The sequence below is a fragment of the Amborella trichopoda genome, chromosome 1 (assembly GCF_054954075.1).
Source record: "Amborella trichopoda isolate Santa Cruz 75 chromosome 1, AtrichopodaSantaCruz75HAP2 v2.0, whole genome shotgun sequence".
NCBI classification, from domain to species: domain Eukaryota; kingdom Viridiplantae; phylum Streptophyta; class Magnoliopsida; order Amborellales; family Amborellaceae; genus Amborella; species Amborella trichopoda.
Genome location: NC_142336.1, coordinates 30,421,242 through 30,435,313, shown reverse-complemented (window position 1 = coordinate 30,435,313; position 14,072 = coordinate 30,421,242). Strand labels below are relative to the sequence as shown.

Sequence of the window (14,072 nt, the reverse complement as noted above, 5' to 3'; positions counted from 1 at the left end):
TGAAAAGTTGGTTGAAAATTGGAGATTTTTCAAAAACTATTGTAAAAGTGCAACTCGTGCAAAAAATTAAATATGAGACTTTAAATTTTCATAAATTACATTACTATTTATAAATAGGAAAAGTTTACATAGAGCCTAAGCTATAAACAATCAAATTAGAGCCTATCACAAAAATTTCACTAGAAGAGGTTTTTTTTTATGCTCAAATATCCTCAAATTGATCATCTTGACATCATGCATGGACTTGAGAAAAAAAATGGATTTTAAGTTTTGGAAATAGCACACCTTGTAACACATTTTTTGACCGTAAATTTTTAAGTTACTCAAGTTTCCATAGACCTGCTCGATCTACCCTATTTTTGAAGTTTTAAATTTTATAATTAAAGATTAAAATATATATTAAGGCTAGTAAAAAATTTCCAGTATTAAAACCACATTTCTTGACACTATTTGAATGTGGGCTCAAATTTGATTGTTTAGAGCCTCGGCTCGACACAAACCACACCTTTTATAAATTATCATTGTCCATGCTCCATAAACATATATATAAGAAAATAAAAGTTATTCGACTTTTTGAACTAATAAAGAATATATAATTTATATTATAAATTAATAATAATTTAAAAATCATGTCAGATTCTCATGATATTATCATCCATCAGTCATTTCTATCTTCCCCTTGGATTTATTGTGAATTGGAGCTTACTCTTCTAAATCAATTACAGTGAAATAAATCTAAATTTCCTATTTCCCATTAGCACAATCGTTATTCGTTGAAGTAGATAACTAAACTCAAGCTTCTAATCAATGTCCTGTGGCCTCCATAGAGTAGTCATCTTCAACATTTGCCCAATCATCTACATTAAGACATAGATACAGTATGATACATGAGAGAGTGTTTTTTAGATAATAAGAAAAAAAGTGCAGCAAAACAGAAAAGAAAGCATGCCAAAATGGAACAAAATAAAAAGTTGTTAGGGTGATGGTTTTTTTCCAAAATCTCAAGATTTTTTGGATCACTGATTTTGGAATTAAAATATCATGTGCAATCAAAACAGAAAAGATGAAAAAGAAAGGTAAAACATTACACCAAACAATAGCAAGAAAGGTGGGGAAAGATTGAGTCCACTCATCCAAGGGAACCGGTAAGACCTATAGTCAAACTAGTTCAACCAATCAATCACAAGTTTCGATCAGTTCTCAAAAAATCTTAATTTTTTGCTTATGCTAAACTGAACAAGGGTCCATCCGTCAGTTCAACCGGTTAGACTGCCTGTCCAGTCTGATATTCTTAATTGTGATTATAATATAAGAAATATACATAAATACAATAGGTAAAAGTACGAAGTCCATTTACCTTTGTTCAAGGACACAATCGCCTTTAGTAGATTTGAAACCGGATGTGCTGCACTACAAAGTCGAAATGATTCTTATTAATCTTGTGAGACACCCTTGAGCACCTTAGTCATCTTGTCGTATACAATCCCAATAGAATAAAGTAGCATTTTAAAAGCCGGTTGTCCGGTTCCTATGGGTTCACATAGTTCCCGAAATTATACTTTTTTATTATTATTTTGTATTTTTATGGATTAATTCTCACACAGAGAATCAAAACTATTTGTCAATCCTGATTGGCAATTCGCTGATCCCAACTGGTTACCAAATGTCGCATTCACTCGGGCAGTCGAGTTTTTTACACAGGATAAAAGCACTCTAATTGGCATTCACTTCTCCTCTCAACCGCCCATTTTGAGATTGGACGGATGGTTGGCTAGCATCCTGGAGGAAAAACATGAAGCCCTAAATAGTAGACAAACTCACAGATAAACTCATGTAAAGATTACTTCATCATCATTATCGTCAAAGCCTTTTTCCAACTAATTGGGGTCGGCTACACGAATCCTGATCTACCATTCTGCTCTATTAAAGGCTATACTCTCAGTGAGGCTATAACTCACCAGATCTTTTCTCACTACTTCCAACCATGTCCTTTTAGGCTTACCCTTTGCTCTTTTCTAGCCTTCCACTTGAACTAACTCACACCTCCTAACAGGTTTCGTCTTGGGTTTGCGCCACACATGACCAGCCCATCTAAGTCTACTCTCTCTCATCCTGTCACTTATTCATGCCAAAACTAAATTTTCCAGAGTGTATTCATTTTCACTTAGATGAAGATTACTAAATATAATGATCGAGCAAGCTTTCTATGTTTCTCCTACAATATAAACCATATATACTTCCCCTTATCCAACCGTTCATTCTGAATGGAGGGCTAAGATTACCCCAATCACAATGTCACATCTTTACACTATTTTTTTTTTTTTTTTTATAAACTATTTTGAAACCAAGTTTTGTACATGCAATCTTCTATTAAACTCACACTAGAGAAAAATATAAAAATAATATTTTCAATACAATAAAATAACAAAATATTTTTAAGGGGTATTTTCATCATTATATTTTATCAAAATTTTTTTTTTAATAATGTTTATGGGTGTGCCCCAATGAGAGTATGGCATGTACCAAATTTCATATTCATACAATTTGTATAAAAAAAGTTAAAAATAAAATACTTTGAGATATCGGATCTAAGATCACACGGTGAGTGACTCTCTTGATCAAAATTGGACGGCTGGATGGTAGGGGAAGCTTCGATCTTCTATGCTATTGTTGAATTATAGAAACCTTTTCCATAAAAATCACTAGGTGAAATAAATTAATATGGGGTGTTTGTATGCATGGAACATGGAAGCACAGATGGAAAGTGAGGATCTTCGTCCAATTTTCCTTTAAACATATCAATGCAAGTAGACGGAGGCACATATAAAAAGTCTCAAATGACTTGCCCAAAACCAAGAAGAAGAAGCACAATATTGTGAAAATCACTTGCCCAAAACCAAAGGAGAGGCACAATGTTGTGAAAGGAACAGCAGGCATCTAAACAGTTAGTCTGTCTACTCGACAAAGGCAAAGAGAATTTAAGTCGTTGTGATATGGGTGGGTACCAACCCAATGTGCACAACACAAAGGCAGACCAAGGCGACAACTTTGAGATTCTGGGCACACACATTATGGAAAGTGAAGTTTGTTTTGGATGTGTTGGGTGGGGTGGGTGTGAAGCTTTCAAACAGCTACAATTGTGTAGGCAATGGAAAAAGCATTTCTTTATCTTTTTGCAACCATTCTTTTGTTTAATATGTTTACCAACACGGATCTCAATGCGAGATTGAAGGCTAACAACACGTTTCTTACTTGTGTTTTCGCATTGAGACCTGTCTTACCTCTACCTTTGCCCAAAATAAAATATCTTCCTGCCCAAGAGCAAAAGTGTGCCAACCAATAAATATCACTCTCATACTTTATGAATTTCAATAAAAAGAACAAATAAATAAAGAATAAAAAGTATATAATGGGACCATTTATTTCAATATAAAGAGGTCACAATTATTCTTAGCCACCGGATTTCAAATCGGGGCGTTGTGAACGCATCATTGACTAGACTCAAAGTTGTTAAAAAAAAAGAAAATTTAAGTTTGTGACACACCCGAAGACATCCAATTTGAGATACAATGGCTAGTAACACTTGTGACCTCCTTGTAACAAAGAAAAAACAGTCTCATAGTACACATTCCAAAAAAAAAAAGAGAGTTGGATGAAATGAAGGGAACGTGAAAGGACGAACAAAGTGAACTACCTCCTTGTTAGGTTAGGCACACGAAGGATATGGGTTAGTTTTTCTAAAGCTTAAAAAGAATAAAAGAATGAGCACGAGGATTACCTAAGAAGCAGGAAAATAGATGAGGAAGAATTATATAACAAATGATACAAGGTAACACATGATATATTGATCTCTCTCTCTCCACAAATTATTCTCATGTTTTAGTAAATTTCCGAATATTTTTGCAGTTGCTTTTCAACAACATGACAGTAGTACGAATTAAGGCCTCATGTCTTTGGCCGAATTTTGTATAATGACAAAACGCCAGACTGTTTACTCTCAAAATATTATGGATTCGGGCTGAATTTCAGTGAAATTTCGGTGCATTTTCCTTAAATATGTTTTTTGGGGCCATCCATATTGTGTTTCAGTTAAACTCAGCCATTCAAAGCCTAATTCCATCCCCTTCTATTCCCAGTATTGGAGCTTACACTTTCAATTATTTGCTTACTCTCAACTTGTAATATTCTTTTTCATTATATTTCTTCTTTTCTTTTCCTTTTTCCTTTTCTTTTTCCATCTTTTTTGGAATAATAGTACACTGCCTTTCCTTTGCAATTCCTCATGAATTCGTATTTTTGGTACCCTTCAACATAGATTCCAAATTCCATGAATTGTTCATTTATTGGAATAAAAGCAGATTATTTGTTCCCTAGATTAGAACCCTCACTACCACAACCTTCTCTCAAGTGGAGCATTGGTGGAAGCCATATTACATATTCCTCTATGCAAATCTCCTTCTCAACTTATTATTCTGTCCCTCTCTTTTCACAAATTTTCTAAATAGAAATAAAGAAAAGGAAAATGGTTTAAAATGTTGATAAGGCTATTGCTTGTCTTAGTCTAAGCCACTAACAACTATCTTGGATTTTTGGTAAATTTCATTTTTAGTCGAAGAATTAAATGCTTTTTTTTTTCTCTTTTTTTTTGCAATATAAACTACATAAGAGAATAAAAAGGGGCTATATAAAGGGATCCAATAGCCTAACCAGAGAGCTGTGGCCTTTTTTTCTCAAGCTTTTCCTTTTGTCGCCACCACTTAGTAGGAAAACCATGGGAAGTGACTTGCGGATGGGAGTTGGAATAATTGGTATTGTGTTTTTTTTGTATAGTTTTTTATTTTTGGCCTTATGAAATAAGCATTTAATGTACTTGTTGGGATAAGGCTCGGAAGATGATGATGATATTGATTGAATTTTTTGCTCAATTATATAAGTAATGCAGCTTCTTTATTATTGTACGCAGCACGAATGTAAGTATTAGGAGAAAGACGTAAGCTTTACGTGGTGATATTAACTGTCATAGTTTATAACTAATAAAATCTTATGTATACTAATAAGAGTATAATGCTCGGTTACAAAAGAAGACCACAACTAATGTTTCTCAGTGCCAACATATCGTAGGACCATAACTTATATTTCTCTCCTTTTTCAGGGGTAGCAAAGGACCCGGACCCAACCCAGGACCTGAGGGTAGACCCGATTTGGGTCGAGGTATGGGTTTAAAAATTAGACCCGATGGGTCGGGTCAGGGTCCAAGACTTGGACCCAAACATTATTCGAGTCTGGGTTCCATATCATTTTTTGGGTTTGGGTCCTACTGGATCCAACCCGACCTGTTGCCACCCCTATCATTTTTCTTTTTGATGTCATGACAAAAATATCTTATTGTCTTTCATCATTTATTCAATAAATGGAAGTATGGTTCAAGTGAGCAAAAACACAATGGAAAAATCATTAAAAATAGGTAAGAATCAAGAAAAAGAATAAAAAAAAATGATAAACAACATAAAAAGTAATTAAATTATGATAATAAACTTCAAAAAAATAGAAAGAAACTTAGAACGGGTTAAAGATCATTTTTTAAGACAACACAAAAATATAGAAAAAAATTAGAGAAATAAAACAATTTATAGAATGTTCATAATAAGTTAATTATAATTGATTAAGTCCAAGAGTAAATCAATTATACAATTATGTGTATCCCAGATTTGGAGGGTGTTCCGGTCTCAACAAGCAGTTTAGCAAGTGACTTAGACGAGTCCAAGTTGACTCACCCCACTCGTCAAAAAATACTAGTTACAAATCCCTTTGTAGAGATAGAATTTTGCTGGTTTCTCTTTTCAGTTAAACTGATGTATCTCACTCCAAAAGTGTTTTTGAAATCTCATTACCCTTATCCAAAAAAAATAAAAAATAAAATAAAATAAAATAAATAAATAAATATATATATATATATATATATATATATATATATTATGAGACCATTTATCTTTACTATAACATTGTTACTACTAGCTATTAGATGTCAAATTAGACGGCTTAGAATATTCACAAATTTCGAGTAATTAATTTTTGAATTTCGGGTGTAGTAAATGACACACTCATAACCACATGATTGGAAATCTGAAAGACGAGAGTGATTGTGACCACCTTGCATTAAAGGTGGCAAAAATTCCCACTGCGTCCCAGACAAAATTTTTATATGGACTTTATGCCCAATCAATGATACATCCTCGACTGCCTTATTTCACATCAAATTGGTCTTATATGTGATCTTCTTGTATCAAAAGTAAATAGTATCACTATAGACATTTCCTTTAATTATCTCTTTATCTATGATGGGTCATGGATGGTAGAAAGGTAGAAATTGCATCCTCCATATAGGACCATACTCATAATAGTTATGGACCATACTAGTTAATAAATTGAAAGGTGTTTAGTTGGAAATACAACTTTTAAAAATGTGGAGACATCGTGACCCAAGAAGCCCTCTTTTTTCGTCACTTTTTCATATTATTTTCGATATGTTTATTTGGGAATGGGTCCCTGTTTATAGGTGGTCCCATGGGACCAAATGTAAAACAATGTACATTTGTTCACGTCTGTGGAACCCACCTAATTTGGGTGAGTTGTTTGACATAGAACTTCCTAAACATGTTCCTTTGAAAAATAGGAGGTAAATGAGTTTGATCACAAATTTCCAGATTTATTTTTCATATTATTTTCGATATGTTTATTTGGGAATGGGTCCCTGTTTATAGGTGGTCCCATAGGACAAAGTGTAAAACAATGTACATTTGGTCATGTCTGTGTAACCCACCTAATTTTGGTGAGTTGTTTGACATAGAACTTCCTAAACATGTTCCTTTGAAAAAATAAGAGGTAAATGAGTTTGATCACAAATTTCCCAAGATTTGGAAGTCCATAGTCAGTATTGGAGTGCATTTTCACTTGAGGCACTTTCTCATCTACAAGTTCATTTGTGGTCCATCAGGAAATTTGATAGGAAGACGACCAAATAATGCCCTCAGAGGACATGAAATCTTGAAAATCTTGAAATTTGACGGTCCAAAATTGTGTTACAAGATGCACAATTTCTAAAACTTGAATTCTATTTTTTCTCAAGTCCATGCATCTTGATGACGAGATAATCACTTTAAGGATATTTGGACATCAAAACAACCTCTTCTAGTGAAAGTTTTGAGGTGGGTTCTAATTTAATTGTTTAGAGCCTCGGCTCTATTCAAACTTTTTCCTTTAGTTTTTAGGTGAGTTCTAAGTGTTTCAAAACTCAGAATACTATTTATTTTTTCTTGTAAATACTTACTTGTTGATTATGAAATGGATACCCAAAAATTCACATTCAGTATTTCTTCTAGTTTGCAAGTGAGAGCAAGCATACAGTGTGCACTCAGTGGAGTACGCTATACAAGCCCTTAATTAAACCCCCGCGACGTCGCTCATCTTCATAACGACAAGAGTCCCTGCTATTAAATAGTTCAAATTTTTAAATTACTCTTTACCTAAACCATTGATTTGAATTGAAGTTGTATCCCTTTATGCCTATACTTTATCCAAATTATGAAAAGTGCCAAAAGGGACCAAACCACGGTTTCTAAGTTGTCATACATTTACATTTGTGTAAGGTGCTCTCTTCATACAGTAGAACTAAGGTACATCTCTAAAATATTTTTGGAGATATAATTTCTGTATCGGAAACCTTATGATAACTTGAAGTTGGTATGAATAAAGCAAATTTATAAACACTCGAAAATCTTAAAAATAAATAATCCAGATAACTTGTTACAAGATGTACTATTTTAGAACTTGAAATTCTTTTTTTTTTTTATAGTATGCTAAATTTTATAGTACACTAATTCTGCCTCATTATGTTGAATGATTACACAAGAGGGTTGTAGAGATCAAGAGTGTGAAATACATGCCTTTCTACTTGTCCCTATTCTCATTTCTCGCAAGTTTACTTCGGATGACTTACGGCTTGCTGGGCCACGACATCATCCTTGCAGTAAAATACTAAAACCCAACAACTTTGTTCTTCATTTATCATTACTTCTTATTTGATATTTCCTCATAAATTATCGATACCTTGAATATCCCCAGGTCAGCGGGAATGGGTCCTCTACCCATGGCAGGAATGAAATCCAACACGTAGGAGTGGCAAGGGTCCAGTCTGGGTCTAGGTCCAAGTCCAAGGACCTAGACCCGACCCAAAAATATACACCGGGACGAGGACCTGGACCTGGACCCTGACCCCGACCCGAATTGTTTATAATGGACTCGGACCCTAATCAAAGAGAGGAGAGAAAGAGAGATCAAAACCCTAAAGATAAAGGGTTAGTTATAAGAGGATTAATCCTTACCGTTCATTTTATAAAAGAATAATGGTGGGGATTAAGCACATATAAATGTTATAACTGTAAATATATCTATTTAAACTAAATCAATAAATTCGGATCAGGTCCACATGTATGCGGACCCAAACCCAAATAGTATCCAGACTCAAGATTTGGACCTGGACCTCACCCATCAAGTCCAAATCTTGCCCAAACATGGGTGAGGTCTACCCATCAGATCTTAGGTCTGCCAGTCGCCAACCAAGACGTCATATTGTAGCACTAGAACCCTTTTGTGTTTTATAGAAAGCCATTTTACTTTGGACTGGTGCTTAAAATACCTGGATTAAAAGACGTATCTTCCTTCTTTTTGTTTTTCACCAATCTTTGATTATTTTTGCAGGTACCAAATTTTGTTGGCTGCCCACTGGCCCTTTTGCAACTTGTGATCTTCTTCATTTATAGAAAGAATAAGGGGTACATGGTGGAATCTCAAATATCGGATGTGGAGAAGAAGGCCGATATGGGGAACCCAAACATGACAAAAACTCAAAATGTGGACTTAGAGAAGGCAATCATAGATCTAGAAATGACATTCGAGGTGCGAGCCAAAGATGGAAACACATTCAATCAACCCACTAACTGTTAGTTGATAATGACTGTGGATAAGTGAGGTACAAGGGAATTCACTGAAAGGCAATGCATTGGGCAAGTGATCCCTTGGTTTTTCATTTTTTAGTATTATGAGAAATCGGCATAAGCTAAGAATTACAAGATAGAGAATCTATATTAGGGATGCAAAGTTGTTTGAGAAAATTGAGTTATGATTTGATAATAATAGGGCAAGTTCACGTAAAATATCAGTAGTCATGGAAAATTTTGCTGCCCCATCATTAAAGAGAAATTGTAAAGAGGCTGGACTGAAGGTATCATATAAATCAAGGAAGGGTTTGACATGGAACATACTGCTATAAAGTCCTGCTTAAACCATGGAGCTACATCCATGCACTTATAGCCCTGACTATAAGTTCCCTATTCGTGGCACGAAAATTTTGTACAGATAAGTTTAATGGTGTAAATATATGGTATTGCCTTTTGCAGCAAAGAACTAACCTCTGCAAATAGGAGCTTCTTGTAATAAACTGGAAAGCCACAGCAAAGCCCAAAAGCTGGAGTGCAGTTCAATCTGGTGTAAAAATCTTCTAATCAGAATATAATCCATGAATTGAAAAATCACATAAACTTAACTGATAAAACATCATTTGATGTGATAGTTATAAAATTAAAAAATGCTAACAAACAGAACTACCATATACATTGAAAATAGATCTACCCATGAGATGCATTAATTCAGAGTGACACTATACTAAAAGTATGCAAAACTAATTAGCCTCACCTCTGAAATAGCAAGTACACCCAATCCTGTAGCAGCAGCAAGACCAAGGCAACAGAAATTGCATTTGAATCCTCCTGTTTACACCAATTTGTTATCTTGAGTCAATTGAACATTCAGATGACACAAACACCACAGAGTTGATCATAGTGAGGCCAATAAAGAATGAAAAGAGTAAACTCAATCTTCTTTTTTAGATGGTATTGTATGTTTTCCAAATTAGAATCAAATCCTCAAAATGGAACAAAGTGGTACAATAAGTGACAGCTCAAAGAAACTTGCCTCCCATGAAACAGCAGTGTCACGTATGTTCCATAAAATATGCAAATAATTTAAGGAAAGTACTATGTAGAAAGATGATTGAATGTTGTTAATAGGTTGAGATATTTGTCACCAACGGTGAAAACATTTGCAACAAAATAATAGGTTTAAAATGTGGGAGAATATATGGGAAGGAAATTTCAAGAATAAGGGTGTTGTTTAAAATACAAAGTGTGTCTATTAAACAGTGGTTGAAAAGGATTACAGAACAGGACAATTGAGAAAGATCTATCATAAGAATTCTCAAGCAAAGGGTCCTATTAAAAAATTTAAATTATGAATATTGAAATGTCAATATCAAAAAAGAATAAATGGGCTATATGGTACACATTTCAATATCAAAAAAGACTAAATGGGCTATATGGTACAGAAATTCAAACTTGCTTGCATTAAAAACAAATGCTAAAAACACAGCTACATGGTCAAAAGGGAGTATTCAAAATTTTTGCTGATCATCACCTTTAATTATGAAAAATGAAAACACATGAGAAAAAAAATTCAACTTTGGAAATGGAATACAAAAAGAAACAGTGATGTATGGCACCTGGTACACTATACTTCACTGTCCATTCCCATGATAGAGATCAACGATACACAGGTGAATCTCTGTCATTGAAAATTTCAGTTATACTCTGACTGTCATTTGCCAGACAATGGATGCCCTTGTGGTGTACCATATACCATTGGTCTATGGTGTACTTCCCTTTTTGTTCTTTTTGTTCTTCAGATACTGATCAACTGATATTTAGAATAACCTAATCAAATACTTCAAAAGAAAGGAAAACATACACCAAACCCTGGCCTAACCTCATAATACCTGTGAGAAAAAAAAACAAGAAAAAAAAGGAAAAACATAATAGTAAGGAAAGTGAAACGTACTCCAAGAGAACCGTCGAGTGTATCCTTCAAATTGCTAAAATCAATAGGAAATGATTTATTGGGAGGTCACCAAGGAAGGAAATTATTTATTGGGAGGTGACCAAGGAAGCTTACTGTTCTGCAAGAGGTAGTTAACATATCATATTACTCTAAACTTTTCAAGTAAAACGCTATGGCATATGAATTCAAAGATTCATAGGGAGAGGACTATAAAAAAAAAAGAAGGGAAAATGAAGACCAGCCATCCTCGAGATCCTTCAGCACCATCCTTTAGAGCGAATGCAGCTTTGAATCCATTGGCAGTAACCAATTCTGCTACCTGTGTTGAGTTTCCTTCGAACCTGTCTTCCAACTTAGCCACAATCAGTCTCAATATGCGAGGAAGAAATACGAATATCAAAGAAATACAATGTGCATCAGATTCCAGAAACAGGGGAGAAAATGGAATTGGACTACACATATACAGTTCAAGAAACTAGGCCAGTTTGCAAGCACCACTAATAGTGAGTCAAAGTATTGTTTCTACTAGAATAATCATTGAACGCATTAGCGAGAAATTTGGTCCACCTCAGCCTCTCAGATTGAATTTTTGAACCACGTTTACTTGAGCGCAAAATGGTGCAATTCATTACCAATTTTACTAAAACAGAAAACCTGCTTTGCTTTAGTTCTTGATTGGAAGTACTCAAGAATGCCACTTACCCAAGAACAGGTGGTCTGTCCAAACTCACTCTAGTGGTGCAAAACTTCATAGGCAAAGGAACCCAATGCAAACCAGTAGGAATTAAGTTCTCGCATCTTGTAGATATTAAATGTGCCATCGAAATGGGACTTTCTCAGAAATAGCACAAGTAGTATTTTATAAACATGAAACAAGAACAAATAATGAAGAAATCAGAAGCAGCAAGCACAAATTACAGAAAAATGAAGAGCCATGTTTGATATTGCCCCAGTCCCCAATTAGAACAGTTAGGAGTACCAATCTAGTCCTTCTCAATGAACATAAGATTAGTATTGATTGGAATTATGGAACAAAACAACATCAACCCAAAAATCGGGAGTTCTGATTGCCTAATTTCAAAGACTGCCAATTTTGCATTTTTCATTTAAAAAGAAGGTGATTCTGAAAGAGCAATAACTAAAATAAATGGATATTAGAGGAATAAAAACAAATAGCACATGGAACACGCAACCAGGAACCTCAATCCACTCATCTTGTTCACTGATACAGAAGTTTCCCAGATAATTAAATTTCCACGCATTCTATAGAACCTTTTTAAACTTTAAAGGATGAAAAGATGATATGACAGCAGAAGCAGATGAAGTAGAATAAAAAAAAAGCTTCTTTAAGATGAAGGTTTGAAGTTATGAACCATTTGGATCTCCTTTTGGAACATGGAGTGTTCATCAATTCATGGTGTGTGTGTGAAAGAGAGAGAGAGAGAGAGGGAATTCAAATTACTAAATACCAAAAGAAACATACATAGAAAACTAAAGGGAAGAAGGATCTTGTGAAGGTGTTTACTTGTCCAAAATAAACAACGTAGTGCTAGGGACCTTGAAGGGCATATGATATGAGTGCCCATTTGGTAATTTACCCCCAGAGTGTAATTTCTTCAAGCCGCAAAATAAAAAAGACGGCTTCCACAAGAAGTAGAAATGATGCTTTTTTTGGAAGCCGCTCCTATACAAAAGCATGGAAGGAGTGCTCCCCTCTCCCACAATGAAACAGGCCCTTAGCGATGTGAGCTGAGGTCATATATAGTTCGGAACATTCTCTAGGCGTCGGCATAATGTTTCAGACCTGGATTATTTTCCGGCCACACGTCACATGACCCCTGTCTACCTTGACCCAACCACATATGATAGAAAAGTTCCCAGCCACATGTAATATAAAAAACCCCGGCCCAGGCCAAGCTTCTAGGCTGTTAGGCTGGGCTTAAGGCAAAATCAGTCCAGCCCAATCCAGGCATGTTGTTGACTCTATAGAATCCAAACGGAATTTTATCTCTTTTATTTTAAAATAATCCAAACGAAATTTTATCTCATGGCAATCCTTGCCGTTCAATCTAACTCAAGGAATCACATCTCTAAGGGGAAAACACAATGGAGAATCCAAGGCCAAGACATTAGATTCCAGTTGTTTTGAGGGTGATAACCAATCGATGAATTGGGGTAAGATAATCAATCAATGAATTACTGATGGAATTAGAAGAGACAAATGGGCCCCATTCTCTACAGTGATGAGTGACGACCCTCGTTAAGTCTGAACATTTTACTTCTCTAAAGTCATGAAGACTGTAGAAGATTTTCATTTCTTGTCATGAATATCCTAGAGGATTCCAGACCCTGCAAGGAATGTGTTGAATACATCAATCTTAGGTTTACAATGTGAAGTTACTGTTGAGAGCATAACGTCAAGAGTATTCAAGGTTAGATTTTCGATGCAGTTTGGCAAATCAGCAATCCAGTCTACTGAACTGATCATTAAAAAAATTACAAATTAAAAAACTTCAAGAAAAGTGGGGCCAGGTCTGACCTGTTCCTGATAGAACCGATCATGTTACGGGAAAAATGAACTGGTTCCCCATGTTTCAAGAAAAGCGGTTCATCCCCAAATCCGATGATAGATTGGCTGGTTGTGATCCAAATCAGCTTTTTTTTTTTAAACCTTGAATCAAGACAGAACCCAACCCGGACCAACTAACGAATTGGTTGATTAGATTTTTATGTAAACCCCAAAATTACTGAAGGACTCAGTTTGGTTCTCATGTAAAGTCACCAAAAACTGCTTTCATATGAAACTGACAATTTCATACGTTTATTGTGAATAGCCAAGGAAACATAGTTCCATGTGAATTCATTTCTCCATGAATTAGCTGGAAAGCATCTACCCACCCTAGGGTAAGAAGACCTTTCCGGGAAACCCTTTCCTAATCAGACCCAAATTAGGAAATAAAATTTAGCCTAAGAGTCCTCGCTCCCAAACAAAAACCCCTTCGTACTCTCTCCGGAACCCTCCTACTGTACCAAAACCCAACGGTCCCCTCACTTAAACCCTTCTCTCTCGAAAACGAAACCCTCCTCTCTCTCAACCTTTTTTTAAAGGACCTGGACCCGGTTTC

The 14,072-nt window shown here is 35.2% G+C and overlaps 1 protein-coding gene and 1 long non-coding RNA gene across 23 annotated transcripts; one reads left to right on the top strand and one right to left on the bottom strand.

Moving 5' to 3' along the window:
• Window positions 1-648: 648 nt before the first annotated feature.
• Window positions 649-13,790, bottom strand: LOC110007519 (uncharacterized). Of its 20 annotated transcripts, XR_016052113.1 has the most exons (8): window positions 13,487-13,737; window positions 12,473-13,296; window positions 11,186-11,288; window positions 10,948-11,065; window positions 10,613-10,806; window positions 9,751-9,824; window positions 9,468-9,540; window positions 7,726-8,305 (listed from the first exon to the last, which is right to left on the bottom strand). It is a non-coding gene; the product is annotated as an uncharacterized LOC110007519 (long non-coding RNA). The 20 variants fall into 20 exon arrangements; XR_016052112.1 differs by lacking the exons at window positions 7,726-8,305; window positions 10,613-10,806 and adding an exon at window positions 649-857; XR_016052122.1 differs by lacking the exon at window positions 12,473-13,296 and having other exon boundaries at window positions 13,487-13,762.
• On the top strand, window positions 4,717-9,310 carry LOC110007520 (bidirectional sugar transporter SWEET3-like). 3 transcript variants are annotated; one of them, XM_088862030.1, is made up of 4 exons: window positions 4,717-4,808; window positions 5,153-5,211; window positions 7,910-8,026; window positions 8,758-9,310. In XM_088862030.1, the coding sequence occupies exons 1-4, from the start codon at window positions 4,772-4,774 to the stop codon at window positions 9,001-9,003; spliced, it is 459 nt and encodes a 152-aa protein (XP_088718156.1). In that variant the 5' UTR covers window positions 4,717-4,771; the 3' UTR covers window positions 9,004-9,310. The 3 variants fall into 3 exon arrangements, 1 of the variants encoding a protein (XP_088718156.1); XR_002281412.2 differs by lacking the exon at window positions 5,153-5,211; XR_016052088.1 differs by lacking the exons at window positions 5,153-5,211; window positions 7,910-8,026.
• Window positions 13,791-14,072: the final 282 nt, after the last annotated feature.

Coding starts and splice junctions, on each gene's coding strand:
- LOC110007520 (XM_088862030.1), top strand. CDS start 4,772: ATGGGAAGTGACTTGCGGATGGGAGTTGGAATAATTG. Junction 5,212..7,909: donor TAGACCCGATTTGGGTCGAG/GTATGGGTTTAA, acceptor TGATTACACAAG/AGGGTTGTAGAGATCAAGAG. Junction 8,027..8,757: donor GCCACGACATCATCCTTGCA/GTAAAATACTAA, acceptor TTATTTTTGCAG/GTACCAAATTTTGTTGGCTG.